General features: G+C 31.9%; 1 protein-coding gene across 4 annotated transcripts; it reads left to right on the top strand.

The window, feature by feature from the left end:
* Positions 1 to 15: 15 nt before the first annotated feature.
* LOC148610911 (cullin-1-like) lies at positions 16 to 22224 on the top strand. Of its 4 annotated transcripts, none has more exons than XM_088590802.1 (20): positions 16 to 140; positions 2116 to 2382; positions 3906 to 4086; positions 5074 to 5241; positions 6313 to 6454; positions 7004 to 7167; positions 7721 to 7883; positions 8358 to 8488; positions 8832 to 8939; positions 9184 to 9290; positions 9765 to 9813; positions 10011 to 10142; positions 11066 to 11189; positions 12086 to 12162; positions 13215 to 13346; positions 13773 to 13865; positions 14847 to 14962; positions 15296 to 15401; positions 17061 to 17174; positions 19793 to 22224. In XM_088590802.1, exons 2-20 carry the CDS (start codon positions 2246 to 2248, stop codon positions 19871 to 19873), a joined length of 2325 nt encoding a protein of 774 aa, XP_088446928.1. In that variant the 5' UTR covers positions 16 to 140; positions 2116 to 2245; the 3' UTR covers positions 19874 to 22224. The 4 variants fall into 4 exon arrangements, with proteins under 4 accessions (XP_088446928.1, XP_088446931.1, XP_088446929.1 ...); XM_088590805.1 differs by having other exon boundaries at positions 36 to 52; XM_088590803.1 differs by lacking the exon at positions 16 to 140 and adding an exon at positions 235 to 286.
* Positions 22225 to 22783: the final 559 nt, after the last annotated feature.

The following is a 22783-nucleotide window of genomic DNA, read 5'->3' as shown; positions in this document are numbered from 1 at the left end:
AATTTAGTGCGCCCTCTTTGGGGAATTTTTGAAGGGAGACAATCGGCATGAGGTCAATATCTGTTGATTCATAATGATGTATTCTTACAAATTCATCTGTCTTAATTGGTGACGTATATTGACGGGTAACTTTAATAAGTGTATGTATTACTGCTTTTTATTGATATCACAAATGTGACTGGTGTTCTTCGTGAGTTCGAACTTCATCTTTTCAATAATGTTGAATCGAAGGTCGCCATTTTGAATGATCTTTTGAAACAACGGATTTTTCCTTTAGTGGAACTATGTTAGTTCGTACATTACTTTTTGTGACTTTGAACGAGTATCACAATCAGGCCTAATATGCATTTTAGCAGCAAATTATTTTAGGGTATAAAAGTTTGTACAAAATGACTTATTGGAAGAAAACCAACAACAGGTTCCTCTAAGTCTAAAATAGGCTCTCTCATTTTCTGATGTAGTAGGATATTTTTAGCATCAATGTAATTTTTCTGTGTTGCTAAACAGAACACTCCTTTACTATATATTACTGTATAAACTTAATGTTTCCAACAATAAAGTGACTAAAAGTGTACTAATCAATTTACTTCCATGTCAACTTCATGACTATACACTGACTGTACATATACATGTATTAAATTTTTTTTTAAAATTGTGAGGGTTGTGACCAAACCAAAGTATTTTAATCCCGTTGCATTTTGTTTGTGCTTGTCCCAAGTCTGGAATATCTGTATGTCTTGTTCATTTTCAACTTAGTTATTTTTATGTTACTTGAGTAGATAGGGTTAACCTTTTTTCTGTACCTGTGTATAATGATATTTTGGGGCCAGACATAGTCTGCCCTGTGGTATGAGGATTTCCTTGATGTTCATTGAAAACTAATGGGTGGCCTTGGGGCTGACATTTTCATCCAGGTGGGGTTGTGGTCTCTTTGACATATATACCATACCTATTCTCGTTATATTTGATAAAACTAAAGAAACTGATATTTTAGAAGCTGTCAACACAACAGTGTTTTTTGTTATTCAAGATGCAAGTACATGTATATGATAATACTGGTGCCAATTTGACAAGCCTGACTCCAGATATGATGATACTGCAGTATGACTTCTTTATTGCATAGGGGCCCTTTTGATCCTGGTTAAATTCTAATCCTTCATCAAATATTTAATAGCAGAGCTGTATCAAGATTGTATGGTATGTACATCTCTTCTTTCCCCAACAGTTCAGGGTTTGACCTCTGCAGTCATATCAAGCTGTTCACAGGAAAGAATTTCATCTAAATTTATATTATTATAGAATCAAAACGTCTCATGAAAAGAAATGTGGATTAGGTAATCACATGTATCAGGTGATGATCTTGGTTTTATTCAATAGACATTGCAAGTCTTTGAGTATGCTCAATATACACTATGCTAGGTAGGGTTTGTTAAGAACAAAAAAAAATTTCTTTGTGAAAGTGTATATTGAGAATTTCCCACATTTGCTCATCAACCACACCACATTAAGAACAAATTCGTGTATTCAGTTAAATATTTTATTGGAAAGAGCACATAAGAGGCATGGTCCAGACTTGATGTATAGACATCACTTGTATAAATATTTATCATACATGTATAAGTAATTTCAGTGTGTATAACTATGTACCAAACTGTGAGTAGCTATAGTCATACAATCAGTCATGATAATTCATATCACAACAATGAATATTGACTAGAATGTGGTATAATCCCTGTCTTTAAAATGTCATTTTTATGATCAAACAAAGGTTTCACAATTTTGTTCAAAGAATGCAGATTCAAGACTTCTGATATGAATCATCTGTAACATTGTAAATTTCATATATATTTTGTAAAGTATAATACAGTCATATACATTAAGAGACTCTTTAGTGTACTTAGTTTACCCTTTACTGTCTTGTTAAATGACTTACTATAAACTCAAAGGATATAATTAAAAATAAAATTTTGTGTGTCTTATCTAGGGACTTAAAGTGTAGTTTAAAGTCACATAAACCATATTCAGAACCATAAGTTATAATAGAAGTTTTTATATAGTAAAACCATTGTGCATTGTATGCTTGGAATAATTTTTTCTTTTTTTGTTTTCTTTTAGGATCAGTAAAGAAAATAAAGACCTTGAAGTATGGGAAGAACTTGAACTGATTTTGGTGTTGTAGACTGCCTGCAAACTAAGTTAACCTCAATTTATCAATTATTACTAAGGACAGTATTATTTATACAGAATGGCTAGTTCTAGACAAAATCCACATGGATTGAAACAGATTGGACTTGATCAAATTTGGGATGATTTGAGAGGTGGCATAAAGCATGTTTACAATCGACAAAGTATGGCAAGAAACAGATACATGGAACTTTACACGTATCCTTTTTGTAAATGAATGGTACACTTGGTTGTCTTCGTCTCCTTTTGTCTTGCCCAATATATAAGTAATTCATTTACTACATATTGGTGTGTATAATGCACATTTATGTATTGTATAAAGTGCAATTTTGAAGGTCCAAATGAGGGAAAAAAAAGCTTTTTTTTAGTCTTAAATTGCAGTAGAAATTTGTAAGACAAAGGACTGATTTTGCACTTGATCGGTCAATTTATTTACCTTGATGCATCCTTCAAAAATGTGAAGAAAGGAACTTATCTTCACACTAAAAAAAGCATTTTAGATCTGTAGCTCCATGAATTGGATAATTTGAATTTGGAAGCAGGATGAAATTGCCACTGGTTGTATGAAGTGACTTATAAAACTTAATCAAAAGTCAGGAAAATCATACATTTCTGGTTTTGGTTGTTACTCAAATCTCACGATTTCTCATGTTAAAACGTACCTTTAAGGTAGAAAATTGTTAGAAATAACCAAAATTAGTTTCCAAATGCTTATTTTCTGCTGCAAAAGCATTTTCATGTAGTAAGGAGGATTTGACAAAAATACAATGTAGGACTTGTTACATTTCTGTTTTTAGTTGTTTCATGTAAATCTCTTACCAGGTTTTTTAAGAAGGAAATATTGTACAACCTTTGCCTGAAACATATTATTAAGACATTCCATCATGGTTTCAAGAAAATATTATTTAAAATTAAAATTCATAGATTTATTTGATGAATACATTGTAGATCGACTTAGTTTCTGTAACATTTTACCTCCAGTTTGCTTGTTCACATTTTTTTCTTGTATGAAAATCTTTCATTTCTTGGCAAATTCTTATACATGGTATTGATGCATAATATGCACCCCATGGTCTGGAAATGATTTCTATGTAAAATGTGTGCATTTTACACACCAAAATATGGTAATGACTTGTTCATGTTGCTGTGCCATGAAGACAATTAAATGATTACCTGTAATTCTAAAAAAGAAATATTTACTCCTTAGATTTTTTAAACAGTTTTGTTTTGGGCAGCTAAAAGCACAGGCTCATAGGCCATAAGACATTGGTAAGAATATTCCTGCAGTATCTGGATACATTTATCTTCACTTCTTTCATAAAAGAAATAAATACATGTAACTAATTGATATCACAAAATTTAGATATATAAATTTAATGTTGAAATAAATATTGTATTGATATCTGACACATAAAACATGATACTTTTCTACTATACATACACATGTATACCAGTACATGTATGTGTATATTTGGATTGTTTATTGTCACATAGTAGATACAGTGTATTAGCTTATGCAGTAAACAGTCTTCATCTCTTTCCAAATTTGATTTATTACAGATGTACATTTCACTACTCCAGCATTATTACTCTATATTTCACCGTCATGAAGATCCATGCAACATATTAAGACTTCTAACTTCAGTCATTTCTTGTCTGACCAAAATCTGAAACTTTTATATTTTGACTTAAATACTATCTTATCCTTAATAATTGACCAGTCATGTATATAATTACTGTACCAGTGTTCATCAATCTGGCCAGGCAGGGCAACAATCAACCTCAAGAGCTCAAGTCAGCAGACGACAGAAACCACCAACTGGTGGTGCACAGTTTGTTGGATTTGAACTGTATAAAAGACTGAAAGATTTTCTAAAATCATATCTGGTTACAGTACTGAAGGTATGTATGATTAATATTTGGAAGTGATAAAAATTTCTGGATCAATGTTCGTTGTGTCAACATTGACAGATGATTTGGGAGTTTGATTAGGTTGACCTCTTAGTACCATAGAATGCCTCCATTACTTTGGATATTGTTATATATTATGAAAATGTGTGAAATCATCATCAGTAAAGCCATGTGTTGACTTGAGGCCAGTGCAATCCAGGCTGACAGACAACAAATAGAATTGTCCCGTGTTATGGTTAAAATAGAACAATTTGTTTGTCAACAGAAAGATAATTGTCCAGTCAGACAAGTGAAAAGATCACTTCAAAAAGAAGGATAAAGACAAAATTGTCATATTTTAAGACATGAATGAATCGATCTTAATATCTTGAAATCAATAATCAAATCGAAGCTCCCCAAACAACCGGTAACTTGATGTTCTTGATGATCAGTGCAACACCATGTGTGATCTTTGTAGAATGACTGGTTAAATTTGAAGATAACTCTTTAGATTATATCATTTAAGATTCTATAATACCCTGATGGAGTGCTATATGTGCGATTATGCCTAGTAGTTGTGAAAAAAACAATTTTCAGGTGACTCCAGTGTAGTAGATATTCTCTGATCAAACACCCAATGAGTTAAAAGATATTGTTGAATGTCTGGCTATTCAGGCATGAAAATTTAGATAATAATATGAAGACGTGCAGGGCAGGCATCAAGTGTGACTTCTGTGCATAATTTGTTAATCCCTTCAATTTACATCAGCTGAAATTTGAAAAAAAGTAGGAAAGTAAACTCTGTAGTAAAAGCTGTGGATATATTTCTAGTTATATAAGTATTATCTGCCATGTAGTTAAAAACAAGTAAAAACGTCAATCCTTATTAATGAAATCCTGTGCATGACATAGTTCTGACTCATGCATGAGAATAGTAAATCATTAGTACTTGATATTATTTTAAATATTGAATATTATTACTATCATGGTAATTTTTAGGATGGACAAGATTTATTAGATGAACAGGTGTTATCTTTCTATACCAAACAATGGGAAGATTATCAGTTCTCCAGTAAAGTGTTAAATGGGGTATGTGCTTACCTTAACAGGCACTGGGTGCGCAGAGAATGTGATGAAGGCACGAAAGGCATTTACGAAATATATTCTGTAAGTTTCTTAAAAATTTGCAACAAACATTTGTGTTCAATGTCATTATTTTGATTTAGTTGTTTTTACTATATTTGATTTGCTGTAAACAAAAAAATATGAAAACAGTAAAGCAAATGTTTTTCTGTAAACAAAAAAATATGAAAACAGTAAAGCAAATGTTTTTCACTAAGTCAAGAAGCTTGTGCAAGCAGAGATTCAATAAATTATCCACACAAACTTTGGTAGAAGACTATTACAAGACATGATTTTTTTTCTGTTTTAAGGCGGAATTCCGCTTTTTCAAATCCAGAATTCATTGTTACGTTTCTTTTTTTTACCATATGTGGACTTCTGATTTCAACAATTTCCCACATTTTAGTTGGGTCTGTATTACCATGTCTGTGTATGTAATTTGATATTTTCTTTGTCTTGTTATGGCTTTCCTGATACCAATGGTGCAATGTATTCATTACAATTAAACACTAAGGCAAATAAATTAGTTTGAACAATGGTGTTGATAAATTGGGACTTAAGCATCATGAAGAACACCTTAACCTCCTTTGTAACAGCAAAAGTATACCAGTATGTAATACTAGTGTTCCCTACAGATTATTTTCTGGGGGTACCATTTTTGATCTGTCCTGCCCTTTTCTGTAAATTTTCCGTATGTGTAGATGTTAATACTTGCATGATGTGCCTTCAAAGCAAGCTAGAATGTCCTTTTTTACCTGAATTATCCTGCCTTTTTATAAAGTTGTAGGGAACACTGAATGTGTGTGGTAGTTACAACCTCATCAAACAGTGAAAGTACTTCTATTCGTGGGTACCAATTTTTGTGGTTCAGGGAAGAATGTTAGTTTGTAGGCCCTTGAATTCATGGTTTTGACGACACCATCTAACAGTTGAATTGGATATTTCCTTTTCCTTGGGAACCAAATTTCTTAGTTTACCAGATCCATAAAATCAACAAAAATTGATACCCCATGAACAATGATACTTTCACAGTAATATTGCAGTATTAAGTGATTGTTTGATACCAGTTTCCTTATGTATGTTGTTCCAACATTTTTATTTATTTTCTTATTACAGCTTGCATTAATTATATGGAGAGACAATCTGTTTAAGCCTCTGAATAAACAAGTCACAAATGCAGTGCTTAAATTGATTGAGAAAGAAAGAAATGGAGAAACTATAAATACACGACTTGTTAGTGGTGTTATTAACTGTTATGGTAAGAATTGTTCTGAAGGGAGGCAATTTTAATGATTTAAGAAAGATAGTTATATAAAGTGATTAAATTATATATGATTTTGAAAACTTGATGTAGTGGTCATACTTCACCATAACATGTAAGTTTTTATTTCTCTGATATTGATTTGTGACATGAGAAGAACCTTGAAAAATTTAAGTACAAAATTGATGACATCTTGCAAAAAGTTCCTGTGATACAAGGCTCTCTGTTTAAAAAAAAAGGGTACAAAAACAAAGTAAAAAAAACTGGCTTTTGGTTATTATATTTCTATAGTATGGATGATAAGTATTCAGAAGTTAATAAGTTTGATTATCAAATCTAAAGAACATTGAAAATGAATTAAATGCAAAGACGGATTCCTTGTTTGTCATTCTAAAGAGACTTTTTGAAAAGGAAAGGTGTCCTGATGCTATAATAATATATACAACTGTCTGAAAATAAATAAAACATCAAGTATCAGTTAGCATATTATAATGATCACTGTCTAATATACAAGAAGCTTAATGCTAAATTTATTTTTTTTTTTAGTTGAGCTTGGTTTAAATGAGGATGATCCCTCAACCAAAGGTCCAACTCTGAGTGTATATAAAGAACATTTTGAAAACCCTTTCTTGGATGACACTGAACAATTTTATACCAGAGAAAGTACAGAGTTTCTGAGACAGAATCCTGTCACTGAATATATGAAAAAGGTAAGATTGTTATGTTGTACCTCATGTGAGAGTTCCAACTTCCTCCAGTGAATACAGAAAGACAAGAAAATAGTAAGGTTGCTATTTAAATTTAGTACCTTGTATGGTTCACTCTATTCAGTGGCCAGAAAAGTGATATTTGAATGTTGTACTAAGTGTGAGAATCCTAACTTCCTATATAAACATGAATAAACATGAAGTGACAATAAACAAATTGAAACATTTCCATACTATACATATACCTTGTGTTGGATTCCTAACTTTCAGTATAATTATACCGAGACAATTAAAAATGGAAGATTGTTACTGTACCTGTGTAAATGGAAAAAAAATACAGGAAGAGGGTTTAGTCAAAATTTATTTTGATAGACTTGGATGGAAATTGAATTATTAAAATGAGCTTTGGAAATTATAGAAGAGAAGAATACATGTAGACAGTAAACAAACTATGAGTTCTTACAGGCTGTCACAAGATGAAGTAGTACATGTACATGCATATTACAGATGATGTATATGATAATGTTTCATGATTTGTTTTTTTTGGTTCTTGTAGGCTGAAGCCAGATTAATGGAAGAATACAAAAGAGTACAGTCGTACCTTCATGATAGTACACAGGATATCTTAGCCAGGAAATGTGAAAAGGTTCTCATCGAAAAACATCTAGAAATCTTCCACTGTGAATTCCAGAGTCTGCTTCATGATGATAAAAATGAAGGTGAAAAAATTTTTGTTCATGTACCATTTTTTGCTAGTTTGTATAAATAGAGAGAATTCAGGCCCAAACAAATTTTCCAAATAAAACTATACCATTTATTCTGGCATAGCCTTTGTATTCAAACTTTGCACAATGGAACTGGAAGTAATTTGTTGACATGTTCTGAAGTAAATCTGGTCAGCCATTTATTTTCGTGTAAATTGAATGGTACATTAACACAGTAGTTACAGGGACTGACGTTAGCTTTTTGAGAGCCTTGTCATATCTGGGCAGGTTGAAGAAAATTTTACTTACTCTAATTGAAAGTTGGGTTGTCCTCTACTAATAATCTATGTTGAAAATTTAGCTGTCATTTTGACACGTATCATTGAACTTTAATTGTTGAATGTTGATTATTCTGGCATTAGATGAGCTTTTAATGTCATACCTGTAATTATCAGACTTCTTGAGTATTAAACTATAATTATTTTATAGATTTAGGAAGAATGTACCAGTTAGTGTCTAGGATTCAGGATGGTTTGGGTGAGCTGAAGAATTTGTTAGAAACCCATATATATAACCAAGGAATGGAGGCTATTGATAAATGTGGAGAAGCTGGTCTTAATGTAAGTTAAAAAAGCAGGATTAATTAATTATTTATTAATCTTAGCTCTGCATTTGCCATGGTAATTTTGCACTAAAAAACAATTCTTAGATATGGACTGATAATTTCATGACAAATTTGGGTAGTAAGGATATTTTTTTCTTGATACTTTTATTTTTCTAAAGCTAAGAATAGTGTTATAAAATATTTTATCTAGATTTTGGAGGATTATTTGTTGTGAAAAGGTATGGAAAGTACTGTTTAAACAAGTCTTGTCCAAAAGTTTTATTTATTGAAAAATTTAGATCCTAGACTTCTGTCCACTTTAATGTCTGTTATACTAGGGACATTCTTGTTACTTTCAGGACCCAAAAATATATGTACAGACAATATTAGATGTCCATAAAAAATACCATGCCCTTGTGATGACTGCATTCAGTAATGACTCAGGATTTGTGGCTGCCTTAGATAAAGTAAGTAACTACAGTAAAATACACTGTCTACTCCGGTAATAATTATCTTGGATATTTGGCCAAACTCATAGTTTGAGGCTATCATATTTTGTGTACCACCAAATCAAGTTTATATTTTCTTTTTGAAGATTCTGTCTTAAGATTTAAAAAAAAATATTGTTAGATAAATTACAAATATTAATGATGTAGTTAACATTGTGAAGTAAAGGGAAAATCTACAGATTGTTCATTTATTTGATTACAGGCATGTGGTAGATTTATCAATAATAATTCAGTGACAAAGATGGCCAGCTCATCAAGTAAATCACCAGAATTATTAGCCAGATACTGTGATCTTTTACTTAAAAAGAGGTAAGTGTTCATGTTCATAATGCATCGACAGTTATAGATAAACATTATTTTCTACAAATCTTAGTCATGGTACAAGAAAAAAATCTATGTAGCTGGGGTTGTTATCACAACAGTTATATGTCAGTGCTGTAGTGTCATGTCACAGGGGTTATTGTCACAACAGTTACATGTCAGTGCTGTAGTGTCATGTAGCAGGGGTTGTTGTCACAACAGTTACATGTCAATACCGTGGTGTCACGTAGCAGGGGTTGTTGTCGCAACAGTCACATGTCAGTGGTGTAGTGTCATGTAGCAGGGGTTGTTGCCACAACAGTTACATGTCAAAACTGTAGTGTCATCTGTATTCAATATTTTCACAAAACTAAAAGAAAATAATAAGAATGAAGAGAAGTTACTTAAAAAACTAAATGACCATCGTGATATATGCTGTACATTGATTATTAAATATTGAGTACCTCAATCATTTGTATTTAGTTCAAAGAACCCTGAGGAAGCTGAATTAGAGGATACTTTAAATCAAGTGGTAAGTATAAACATGTATAAACATTTATAAAGATTACATCAGATGAATAGAATTAGTCATAAATGAAACAAATAAGATAAAGTTGGTGATCAGATGATCTGTCTGGTTTAGAATGCTGTATAATTTCTTTCTGTTAAGTTCTGATTTACTGAGTATATAAAGTGGAGTTTTAATCCTGCTTTTTTATTGTTATACAGATGATAGTTTTTAAGTATATAGAAGATAAGGATGTATTCCAGAAATTTTACAGTAAAATGTTGGCCAAGAGATTGGTACAGCATATGTCTGCCAGTGATGATGCTGAAGCTAGTATGATCTCTAAACTTAAGGTATTTACTCGTATCACTGAAGCTAGTCTGATCTCTAAACGTAAGGTATTTACTCGTATCACTGAAGCTAGTCTGATCTCTAAACGTAAGGTATTTACTCGTATCACTGAAGCTAGTCTGATCTCTAAACGTAAGGTATTTACTCGTATCACTGAAGCTAGTCTGATCTCTAAACGTAAGGTATTTACTCGTATCACTGAAGCTAGTCTGATCTCTAAACGTAAGGTATTTACTTGTATCACTGAAGCTAGTCTGATCTCTAAACGTAAGGTATTTACTCGTATCACTGAAGCTAGTCTGATCTCTAAATGAAAGGTATTTACTCGTATCACTGAAGCTAGTCTGATCTCTAAACGTAAGGTATTTACTCGTATCACTGAAGCTAGTCTGATCTCTAAACGTAAGGTATTTACTCGAACTGAAGCTAGTCTGATCTCTAAACGTAAGGTATTTACTCGTATCACTGAAGCTAGTCTGATCTCTAAACGTAAGGTATTTACTCGTATCACTGAAGCTAGTCTGATCTCTAAACTTAAGGTATTTACTCGTATCACTGAAGCTAGTATGATCTCTAAACTTAAGGTATTTACTCGTATCACTGAAGCTAGTATGATCTCTAAACTTAAGGTATTTATCACTGCTAGTGTTACTGGAATGTACATCAGTCATCTGTGCAACTTATATACGTGCATTATTTTACAAAAATTAAGCGTATCTATCAGACTTTACTGTGTGTCACACTTTAGTTTCCATGTGATAACTAAAACAAACAAATCAATTAAAACTTTTACCTGACATGATATTTCTGACCACATTCAATTACTATATGATTTGTATCTGCTTAGACAAATCGCAAGAATTCCATAGCATTTCATAAAATTCTCTTTCAACATTTAATACATTTGATACTTTTTTTCTTACAGCAAGCCTGTGGCTTTGAATACACATCAAAACTACAAAGAATGTTTCAAGATATCAGTGTCAGCAAAGAACTTAATGATCAATTCAGGGAACATCTAAAAAAATCTTCAGAAGATCCACTTGACAGTAAGTCTGATTATGGCAGAAAACTACAGCTGATTTATAAAGGAATGTACATTTCATGAGAAGGGTATTCATACATTTAATTTGATGATGGTAAATTGGGCTCACTTAGGTTTAATTTGATAATTCTGATATGATGCCCTGAAAAGTCTTTGAGACCTCTACTGTGGTTTATTTTTGATTGCTGTATGAGCAGCACATGACTTACTGGGTTTGGCTTGCTGCTCACTTTAAATCATGTAAACAATCACATGTAACATTCTGAAGTGTATCAGCTGTTTTCATTCACTTCAGTAGCATGAATGAACATCAAATTCATATTTAATAAAAATGTTAAACATTATGTTTTAGAAAAGTTTGTTATATTCCGTAAAATCACTTCCACACGTACACAGTAGCACTCGCCACAAGCGCCATCATGTATGAAAACATAATAAAAGTCGTTATTGAATTGGATGTTGTATTTGTGAACTCTGTGACCTTATAATGCAAACAATTATTGCCATATCTGACATCATTATACCCAATATACCCTTTATTTCATTATAAATAATATTAAGCACTAAGTTTCACTAGCGACCATTTCAACTGACATAGCGTAAAGTAATGTTCCTGTTTAATCTAGCTGAATAACATAGTCTAATATGATATTATAGTTACAGTAATAGTAAAATTAAGTGAACAATGAAAATAAACCATTCTTAGTTAAAAAGAAAAAAGAACATTTTCAAAAATTTTGAGAAATGTATAATGTATAAGTAATTTGGGGACAGTTTTGTTAGTAGTTGTCTCTAATATCTAATGATAATAAAAACAACATCTAATTACAGCAATTTCTCTATCAAAGATTGCATCATATTGTACATCATTTGAAAATCATTTTATATTTGTTATTTCAGTTGACTTCAGTGTACAGGTGCTTAGCTCAGGGTCCTGGCCATTTCAACAGTCTTGTACATTTTCACTTCCACAGGAGGTAAGCCAGATCTTACGAATACAGTAGGTGAAGTTTCAGTATATATACTTGAGTATAGGTCGATCTGCTTTTTAAGTCAGACCCCCCCTCCTTTTTCATTAAAAAAAAGTGGAACCTAACCTTGACCCGCTTATAAATCGAACTGATTTCTGACAGCTGTATTGCTAACATGCCTTAATTACAATGAGTATACTTGTTTGTTTTCTTCAATAAATTTTGAAATAAATAATTACAAGCCAGAGTCGTATTAATAGTATTAAGTAATTAAATCAAGCCATGAGAATTGTTTTAATATGGCCATTTTGTTCTTTCATTCTAATATTGGTACAACCAATAACCCAAATAAAAATCACGAAAAAACAAAGAATAAAACAGAAAGTGTATGATACTCTAACAACTTACTCTTTAAGATATTTCAGAGGTTTTGTCTTTAGGAAAAAAGAAATTCATAAAATAATTGTTATAAACAACTCAAATATTGATTACTTTTGTCATGAATTATGGTACATTATTGGGTCATGTTTCTATTACACCTTTCAGTTTTTGGGTATATGAGTGTGTACAGGTAAAAATCAATACACAAAATGGATGTCAGAGTGGAAAATATGAATAAAATCATAAAAAGCTAGTATTGTGGCAAAATAAAGACCAAACAGCAAATATTCTTCTACTGCATCACATTTAAGATGTAAAAGGTAGAAGACGAGGACAGTCTTCCTAAAACTTACATTCACAATTAACAGTGACCGTCTGACTGTTTAATGTCAGTGTCACGTTCATGTCAATTATCAAGCTTTTGACATTTTCAGGCTGACAATTTTATTTGATAAGATAGATCTTGTCTATAAGTTGGAACCCTTCTCAGCAGTTAAAAATTTAGTTCCAAAAATCTGAATTATTTTGTGAGTATATACAGTAGATAATAATGGTTTTTATCAACCTAACACATTTTGTAAACAAATTGTTTTGTTCTACTAGGGGAGATAATTTTATTTAGCTTTCTTGTTATTTATTTCATGAACTTCATTACAGTCTTTTGGTTTACTTTTTAGATGGAAAGGAGTTTCCAAAGATTTACATGTTTCTATAGTAACAGACACAGTGGTAGAAAGTTAAACTGGTTGTATCAGATGTCAAAAGGAGAACTTGTCACAAATTGTTTTAAAAATAGATATACACTGCAGGTAAATATTACTAATTAGCAGGTATTGAAGTCAATAAGTTTGAATGTGTTTATAATTTTAATAGTCAGGAAACATGTTTTTGTATCCTTTGATAATGTAATAACTATTCAGTGGTATAGGTAGTATGCAATAGGAGAAGTTTACACAAAGGTTGCATATTATGTCACTTGTAATTTTACAGTCAAATGACTGCTACAGTCACCATCTGCTCAATACTTACATTCTATGTTTATATACATGTGAGCCTGGTAAAAATATGTAACGAGGCTGTCATCTGCTAAATACTTACATTTTAATTTACTATTCATTGACTTTTATCTCTTTGAGTTAAAAATGAATATTGAAAACTCAAATTGAAGTATTTATGAACTTTCAGAGTAGTGGCACAATTATCGGGTGGTTCAATATGTAGTACTTTTTTTACAGGCCTCCACATTTCAAATAGCCGTCCTTTTACAGTTTAACACAGCAGATGCATTAACAGTTCAACAATTACAAGACAGTACACAAATCAAACTGGTAACCAGTCTGTTTATACACTATTTCATACTGATTTACTAATATCATACTAATGTCCTGGTGTTACTAAATATTAAAATGATAAGGAAACTGACCAGGGGTTCAAATTAGTGGGGTATTCCAATGTCCAGGACTGTAGAAATTCATTGACCTTGGTCCTGGAACTATAACTGTCATTAATACTTCATTGAAGAATTTGTTTAGACCATCTTAAAAAGGTCCAGGACCTTAGAAATTCATTGACCTTGGTCCTGGAACTATAACTGTCATTAATACTTCATTGAAGAACTTGTTTGTCCTTAAGTAGACTCTCAGAAAAGTCCAGGAACTTCAATTTTGATTCCTAATGACTCTTAATTTTTTTTTTGATAATATCTGTTTGGAGTTTCATTTGTGGAATTTTGGTCCCTACATCATTCTAATTCTTTTTCTATAACTGGAAATTTCTGATACTAAAATAGGAGTTTTAACATGTTGTTTCTTAGCTGGATTTTTATATTGTCCTATCTCCAGTTCTACTTAGCTCTAATGAATACTTCAGGTCTTCTTAATGGGTCAAATTAATGGTCATATAGAAGTATATATAAAAAATTGTTTCTCATTAGCGAAAATATGAATCCACTCAATATAGGTAATTCATTTAGGTATTGGTTATCAAAATAAGTAGTGACTTAAACCAGAGAAGTTATGGTGGGGAGAACATAGAAAATTTGTTTTTGCATTCATGAAATGAAACATTTTATTAGAAAAAAAGATTTACAAGTAAAGGTTGATCTTAATTCCCTCTTCTGTTACTTTTTCAAGTCCTTTATCATTCCTTTGAAGAAAGACTACCTCCTGATCACACTGAAGTTAAAAATTCAACAAGTTCAACATCACATAAAATCACTCACATGTGCTGAAAAGATATGAGGTTCATTCATTGCTGTCTTTATTTATTTGTGGTTACACATATGAAAAAATATTGATTATTATTTTTAGGACATGCTACAACAAGTCTTACAGATCCTGCTCAAATCCAAACTGCTTATCACAGAGGACGATGAGAATGATCTTAATCCTTCATCTGCACTATCACTTTTCTTTGGGTATAAAAAGTAAGTGTAGTTATGACTTGAGGAACTAGGGGCCAAAAAAGGGACCAAAACAAACATTTTACTGACTTATGGGCAAAAAGTTAAGTGAAATTGTATTCTAGTTGTAGAGTCCTGTTACAGCTTAGTTCAGGTCAGAATCACTCTCCTCTATTACATTTATATGTTGTGACAATACATGTCCTAACTGTTCAGAATGAACCAAGCTGTACCCTGTCTTTGAACCATTGACCTACATACACTATTATACATGTATGTATTCTGTTTTGATTGTGGAACTTTATTATAATACTAGTTTTGTAATCTTAGTTTTGTAATTCCATTGTTTTATTTCAGTAAAAAATTAAGAGTGAATATTAATGTTCCTATGAAAACAGAGGTGAAAATTGAACAAGAGGCTACACACAAACATATAGAAGAAGACAGGAAACTTCTTATACAGGTACCTTACCCCAGTCTTTATTATGCTAAACAAATTATTCTTGAGTGAAAAAGTAAGTTTTGAAATGACTTATTTTACAGATGGTCATATCTTTTGTACAGAGTTTTTTTGTGGAGCAAATAATTTTTTATGTGACTGTGACCTCTGACCATTTTGAACTGGAATAGCCCAAGGTAAATAACTGTTGCTAAATGAGTTACAATGGAGCTTACACTATTCTATTACAACTTCTTTCATGCTGCTGTAGGGGAATGTTTCCTTCATATGGAAAAATTACCCAATTAATTTCACACTTTCTCCCGCCAAAACGTCACAACATGAATATCAATCCGCCCTTCACAAAATTTTAAATTTATGTTGAAAATAGCAACAAATAATGGAGAAAATCTATATAATAAATAGAATAATTAATTTGTTATTGTGAATAACCCAAATATAATCACTCGTGCCCAGAAGGCATTACGACTTAACTTGTGCGTGGAACAAGTTTTGCATACATGTTAAATCTTGTTGTTCTTCGGCACTTGTGATAATATTTTGGTTATTCACTCTTTCCAATTATTTGTCCTATTAGTATTCATATTTTAGAGGGAAAAAGTCATGACACACTCTGGATAATTTGACCATCCAGTTGCAAAGTTTGCAATTTTTAATATATGTAACAATAGATGTGCTTAATAATTTTATTTCACATTAGCTAATGCAGATTTCTGAAATCCGTTTTGTATTTTATTATTGTAATTTCAGTAATTTTGATAAAAAATAAAGTTAGTCTAAATCTTTGTTTAGTTTTAGTATGAACATGTCCATTAGTTATAAAAAATATACGAAAATAATACAGCTTTAGCTGTTCACCATTAAGTCAATGTTATTCAACTTTCATCTGGCCAAAGTTATAAGGAGCTCAAGCTTTTTCATTTATTATGTCTTTTTCCTGTAGGTAAAAATTTCCTACTTTCAGCTGTTTTAACTAGCTGAATGAATGACCACAGAGATAAAGCTCTAGTGTTACTAATGCAATAGATCAGGGGTGATTTATTTTCGTTTTTGAGCGGAATTCCGCTATTTCAAATCCAGATTTTATGGTCACAATTCTTTTTTTTTACTGTATATTTACTTTTGATTTTGCCAATTTCCGTTTTGTTTGTGGACCTCATAAAATCATCCCTGAATAGATTAGTTCACTTAGCAAAACTGGTATTAACCTTTGGCTATTCCAGTTCAAGAAGGTCAATTCATCCAGGAAGTCCACTGCAAAACTTTGCCTTAAATGTTTTCTTTGAAGACAAGTTCTCCTTTATAGGTGAAAACTTATATTAAATTTGACTTATTGTTGATCTATGTTAAACTTCCCTTAAATTTAAAAAAAAAATCAAACATGTATAAGACTATGGCCAACTGTGAAGTAGATGAATTCTTGCACAATTATTTTGTCAAAAGGAAAAGAACTAAAGGATGAGAATTAACTGGTTTTTTGTACAAAGCAATTAAATGAATGATTCTTATATTTTTGGCTTATTTGCTAAAAAGACCATATAAAAGGTCTCAAATTGTTTAATAATGCTTAAGTTTTTTTTTTAATTATTTACTTCATGCTGTCCCCACTTTTACCTGTAGTTACTGCTGTTTTGACTTCTGAATTTCTTTTATTTCATGTAGGCAGCCATAGTTCGTATAATGAAGATGAGAAAGACATCAAAACATCAACAGTTATTAGGAGAAGTATTAAACCAACTGTCGTCTAGATTTAAACCTCGAGTACCTGTGATCAAGGTAGGCTTAGTGTTTAATATGTACTGTAACTTTTCTACACAACTAGTCAAACTACACTGACAGTAACCATAGGTATACGCTCATTGTTAACGTGATCTAGTCAAACTACACTGACAGTAACCATAGGTATACGCTCATTGTTAACGTGATCTAGTCAAACTACACTGACTGTAACCATGGGTCTACGCTCATTGTTAACGTGATCTAGTCAAACTACACTGACTGTAACCATGGGTCTACGCTCATTGTTAACGTGATCTAGTCAAACAACACTGACTGTAACCATAGGTCTACGCTTATTAACGTGATCTCGTCAAACAACACTGACTGTAACCATGGGTCTACGCTTATTGTTAACGTGATCTAGTCAAACAACACTGACTGTAACCATGGGTCTACGCTTATTGTTAACGTGATCTAGTCAAACAACACTGACTGTAACCATGGGTCTACGCTCATTGTTAATGTGATCTAGTCAAACTACACTGACTGTAACCATTGGTCTACGCTTATTAACGTGATCTAGTCAAACAACACTGACTGTAACCATGAGTCTACGCTTATTGTTAACGTGATCTAGTCAAACAACACTGACTGTAACCATGGGTCTACGCTTATTGTTAACGTGATCTAGTCAAACAACACTGACTGTAACCATGGGTCTACGCTCATTGTTAATGTGATCTAGTCAAACTACACTGACTGTAACCATTGGTCTACGCTTATTAACGTGATCTAGTCAAACAACACTGACTGTAACCATGAGTCTACGCTTATTGTTAACGTGATCTAGTCAAACAACACTGACTGTAACCATGGGTCTACGCTTATTGTTAACGTGATCTAGTCAAACAACACTGACTGTAACCATGGGTCTACGTTCATTGTTAATGTGATCTAGTCAAACTACACTGACTGTAACCATGGGTCTATGCTCATTGTTAATGTGATCTAGTCAAATTACACTGGCTGTAACCATGGGTCTACGCTCATTGTTAACATGATTTTTTATATACCCCACCACACAAAGGGGTGAGGTATTATGTGATACCCTCCAAAAATTTTTCTGTCAATCCATCCCCTGACAGTTTCCAGATGATAACTTGAGAACAGATAAATGAATTTTTTTTTTGAAACTTCACACAATTGTTAAATACAATACAGGTTAAGTTAAATTTTTAGCAAAACTTTAAAAAGTCGTCCTCGAGTTGTGCAATTTTGAACATCTTGCCGTCCCCTTTTTTCAACATAATGTGGCAGGGTATCACTTTATGTTCAATTAATGCATTAGTTCTTATACCACCGCAAAATTTTGTGTGGTGGATGATGGAATGGTACTGTCATCATCTGTGTCCTAACAAATAGACACATGGTTTTCATGCATTAACTTGAATATTGGTTGATCGTTATAAAATATTATGACAAGGTTCCAAATCAAAAAAGTACGATTGTATTGATTTCGGGGGTTATGGTCCAAACCATTATAGAATTAGGGCCATAAAACTAGCATAGAATTTATAACTCCGGTAGAAGCATAGGAATGTCTATGATGTTGTTCCACAATATTCTATACCACACTGTTCAGATTTGTATTGATTTGAAGGGTTAAGACTTGAACATTTTAGAAATTAGTGGCGTAAAAGGTGGCAAGAAACATGCATTTTCCTAAAGTCCAAACAATAACTTGACCATTAGTATTTGGATTGCTTTGAAATTGTATTACAAGGTGCCATATCACCAATGAAAGGCTGGGATTGGTTTTCGGGGGTTAAGACTTAATTTTGGAGGAAAAAGGGACCTTTAAAGAAGCATTTTCCCTTTGTTTTGACTTCAATAAAAATTAAATTATCTCATATAAATTTTACTACCAGGTGCCATTCTGCCAAAGGAAGACTGGGATTTATCTATGGGGTTGTGACTTGAGCTAAGCAAGAAAAAGGGGCTACAAAGGGGCCAGAAACACTTTTTTTTATTTGTGGATAATCATTTGTGTTTTAAAAGTAATGAATCACTTTGAAACTGTATCACAAGTGTCATACCACCAAAGGAAGGTTGGATTGATTTTGGAGGTTTTGACTTCAACCATTTATGAATAAGGGGCCAAATAAATGATGGCTTGAATTCTGGTGAAATTCTTATCTTTTACCCAATATCTAATCTTAATCAAAATTAAAAGCTGTATTTAGTTTGAATGGTGTGTCCATACTTGCCCCAACTGTTCAGGGTTTGACTCCTGCAATTGAATCAAGCTGTGCCCTGTGAAGCATTTTATTTTTAAGTTGTGAGGATGTCTTCATTGGTATTTTTGGCTGTATTCTTTTATTTATGACTACTTGATGGTGTATAAGAACAAACTAATAAAGACTTATCAAAAACTTTTGTTATACAAATTAGGCTGAGCATTTTCTATCCTAATCCTAAAAAAAAACTATAAAAAATTATATTACTGATTATGAGCTTTTGTCAAAATTGACGAAACAAATGTTTTCTTTTGTATTATTTTAAACTGAACATGAATATAAAAAAAAACTTTTTTTTTACTCAGACCTGATGGTCTTCACAAAAATATTATACTATATTCCATGATTGCTAACTTGAAATTTTATTCACTTTTCCAGAAATGTATAGACATATTAATTGAGAAGGAATATTTGGAACGTGTTGATGGACAGAAAGACACATACAGTTACTTAGCATAGTTTTCTCTCACTGCTGGATTTGTTATTTAATTTAATGGGAAGTAACTCTTTCTCATCGTAAAGGGAGACAATTTAAGAAACAGTAATGATTGGATGAAGAAGTTTTACCAATCTGTGCAGATTGTTGTGTGACAGCATCTGATTTTATCTGTACTTTTGAGAGTTCTCCCGCCATTCATTGGACACTTCAGTTTGGTGTATTAACACCATGTAGAAGCTGTGCCAACAGAAGTGTTTTTTTAACCCACAGAGTTGTTATGTTCAAACCAACTATTCAGGTGAATTCCTTACTGGCAAAAAATTATTTATTGTTCTGAATTTGAACTCTTTTAATGGCAGTCTTAATTTCATACATATATGAAATGATATGACTACTTTTGAATGGGTTAATTTTGTTATGGTATAGTGAATATTTTCATCTCATTGTGCCGTCTACTGGATATGGAGTTTTTTTTTTTACACTTCGGACTTTTTTTTTCATAAATACATATATCCTTCATACTAGTGAAGGTATTGCACTGACTTTTGTGCAGTTGATTGATCTATTATATAAATTCCCTTCAAGTATAAATGATTCTAATGCACTCGCTTTCCCTGAGTTTTCGTTCTTCTTGTGTTCATATTTAATTTGCATTTTAGCTTGTATTTATTTTGTTAAATACAATTCATTTTATTCTGTAGCTGGATTTTCAGGACTTTTTTTCAATTCTGAAATTTGACTGCATTAATGGCAAATTTGTTATCAAATAAGAAAAAGGAAATGAATCCAGTTAGAATGAAAGTCTAATTTGTTTTAGGCTCTCAAGTATTTTGATGGGAAAATTTAACACAGCCATTACCCTAGAATAATTTTGATAACCTGTTTTTCTGTTAGTAGAATATAAGTGAAATGTGTACATGTAATTTCATCATTATTTATTTGATTCTTAATAGTTTTGTATCTGCTACTCTGTCTTACTTTGGTTTCCTATTCACTTCCTTTTGTTCTATAAAGAATCTTTAGTGTTAGATTTTTTCTTTGTATTTTTCATGGATACTTCTCAAATCTAGCAGTTTTTAGTTTCCTCGTTTGGATGGTTTTGATCCTGCTACATCTTCAATGAATATGTACTAAATTTTGACACAGCAATGATTGTGCCGTCAAATATCTTAGTTGTGCAATGTACATTTTTAATTCTGTGTATTTATTTAAGGTTTTTATTATTTCATTTAAGCTTTAGTTTGTGTGTCAATTCTGTATAATATAAAAGTGCTTGTTTCTGTGCTATTATTTTAGTCTGCTTTCTTGGAAAGAAAGAGAACACCATTAGGAGTAGGTACATGGATTAATTTGTCCAAATCCAGTTTAATCTTAAGATTATAATTCATTACATAGATTATCCAATGTCCCTGCATACTTTTTTTCACTGTTCATAATCTTAAGATGCACTGTTTTCAATGACAGTCAGGGTTTTCCTAATGCTAGAATGCTGTTAAAGTGGGTAAGTTTCAGGTCTTCACTGAAAGGGGGTGAACTTTAACCATAGAGGTCTGGTTTTGATCACATTTAGATTCTAGAAAACAAATTTTTAGTCTGATTTGAAGTATGAAGTTTTTGTTTTTCCATTTTATAGCAATACTAATTATGGTACCAATATTTTGTATTGCTTAATTGATTTTCAAGTAAGTATAATTGGCAGGTGATGGACAAATTTGAATGGCTTGTTTTGTCCAGAAAAGGGTATTAAATTGTAGGATACCTCCTTTGTTGTTATGGTATGACATGTTAACACTAACCTTATAAACTTAGATTTAATACATATGTATTTTTTGTTATCTTTTAAATGAGTTTAGTACTAAGAAAATTATTTTTAGGAAGGTGTTGGTTTCCATAAAATTCATATTTTTATTGTCAGTTGGCAAAACAAAACAGAATTTGGGTTAACAAGGAAACACCACGCTTTTCTTTTTGAGTGTGCACTATCCTATATAAATTTGGTCCAATTGTCGACAGTGTTCTGAATTTCACTAATTATTTGCATGTCTTCATTTATATTGACAGATATCTATCAGTTGCTACTACTGTCATCTTAAGCTATAAAGATACCCCCCTTTCAGTATTAAATTCTCATTTCAGAATGTATGGGATTATACCTTTGTTGACAATAATGTAAATTTGCAAGGTAAATGAAATGTTTTTTCTAGTTAGAATGTTTATCTGAATGTCTTCCTGTTATAATCGGGTCTCTCATTATAAATAAAGACATGCCTTTCAAGATCAAAACATAATTAGAAGAACAGGAATCTCTTGCACTAAAATTGATTTAAGTTATTTGTTTCTTTTCATGTGAAATAAATTAATATGACATTTAGTTATTTGTTTTCTCATGCCTTGCAACCTCCTATGTATGTATAGGGTATAATATTTTTGTCCCCCCACCCCTGTGTGGAAGGGGACATAGAAATGCTGGTGTCTGTTTGTCACACTCAAAATCCACTCTGAATTTTGTTCAAGTTTTGAAGGATTGTTAGGTACCATATGGTGCTAACTTTCTGCCATTTTGATTTGACAAATTTTGCAGGAGTTTTGGAAATTAGCACTTTTTTTTGTGTCAGTGTTGACATGTGGCTATGTGTAGCATCTTGTTTAATACTGTCATCTTTTAGGAAGGGATGTATTACAGTATTCTGTTAATCTTTCTATCTCACAGGACACTAAAACTCAAAAATGCTTCCACCTGTTTTCATATTTGTTTATATCTACTGATGCCAAATTCCTTTTGATATGTTTTATTTTTATATGACCACAAAAACTTAGCTATTGTGTAATAGTATCATGTTGTTGTCTGAATACATTCAATGTTCATACTGTAATTTGAGTATAAGTGTTTAGATTTCTATGAAGTTGTACCGCAAGATGCCATACCTTAT

This window comes from Perna viridis, chromosome 7 (assembly GCF_037379345.1).
Source record: "Perna viridis isolate PV_CMFRI_1.1 ecotype Kerala chromosome 7, ASM3737934v1, whole genome shotgun sequence".
Lineage (NCBI taxonomy): Eukaryota > Metazoa > Mollusca > Bivalvia > Mytilida > Mytilidae > Perna > Perna viridis.
The sequence above is the reverse complement of the archived record's forward strand: the minus strand, read 5'-3'. Positions and strand labels throughout refer to the sequence as shown.

Excerpts from the sequence above, each read along its gene's own strand:
- LOC148610911 (XM_088590802.1), top strand. The coding sequence starts at position 2,246 with ATGGCTAGTTCTAGACAAAATCCACATGGATTGAAACAGATTGGACTT. Across the intron at positions 2,383-3,905 it reads AGATACATGGAACTTTACAC|TCATGTATATAATTACTGTA; the intron begins GTATCCTTTTTG and ends ATAATTGACCAG. Across the intron at positions 9,291-9,764 it reads GATCTTTTACTTAAAAAGAG|TTCAAAGAACCCTGAGGAAG; the intron begins GTAAGTGTTCAT and ends ATTTGTATTTAG.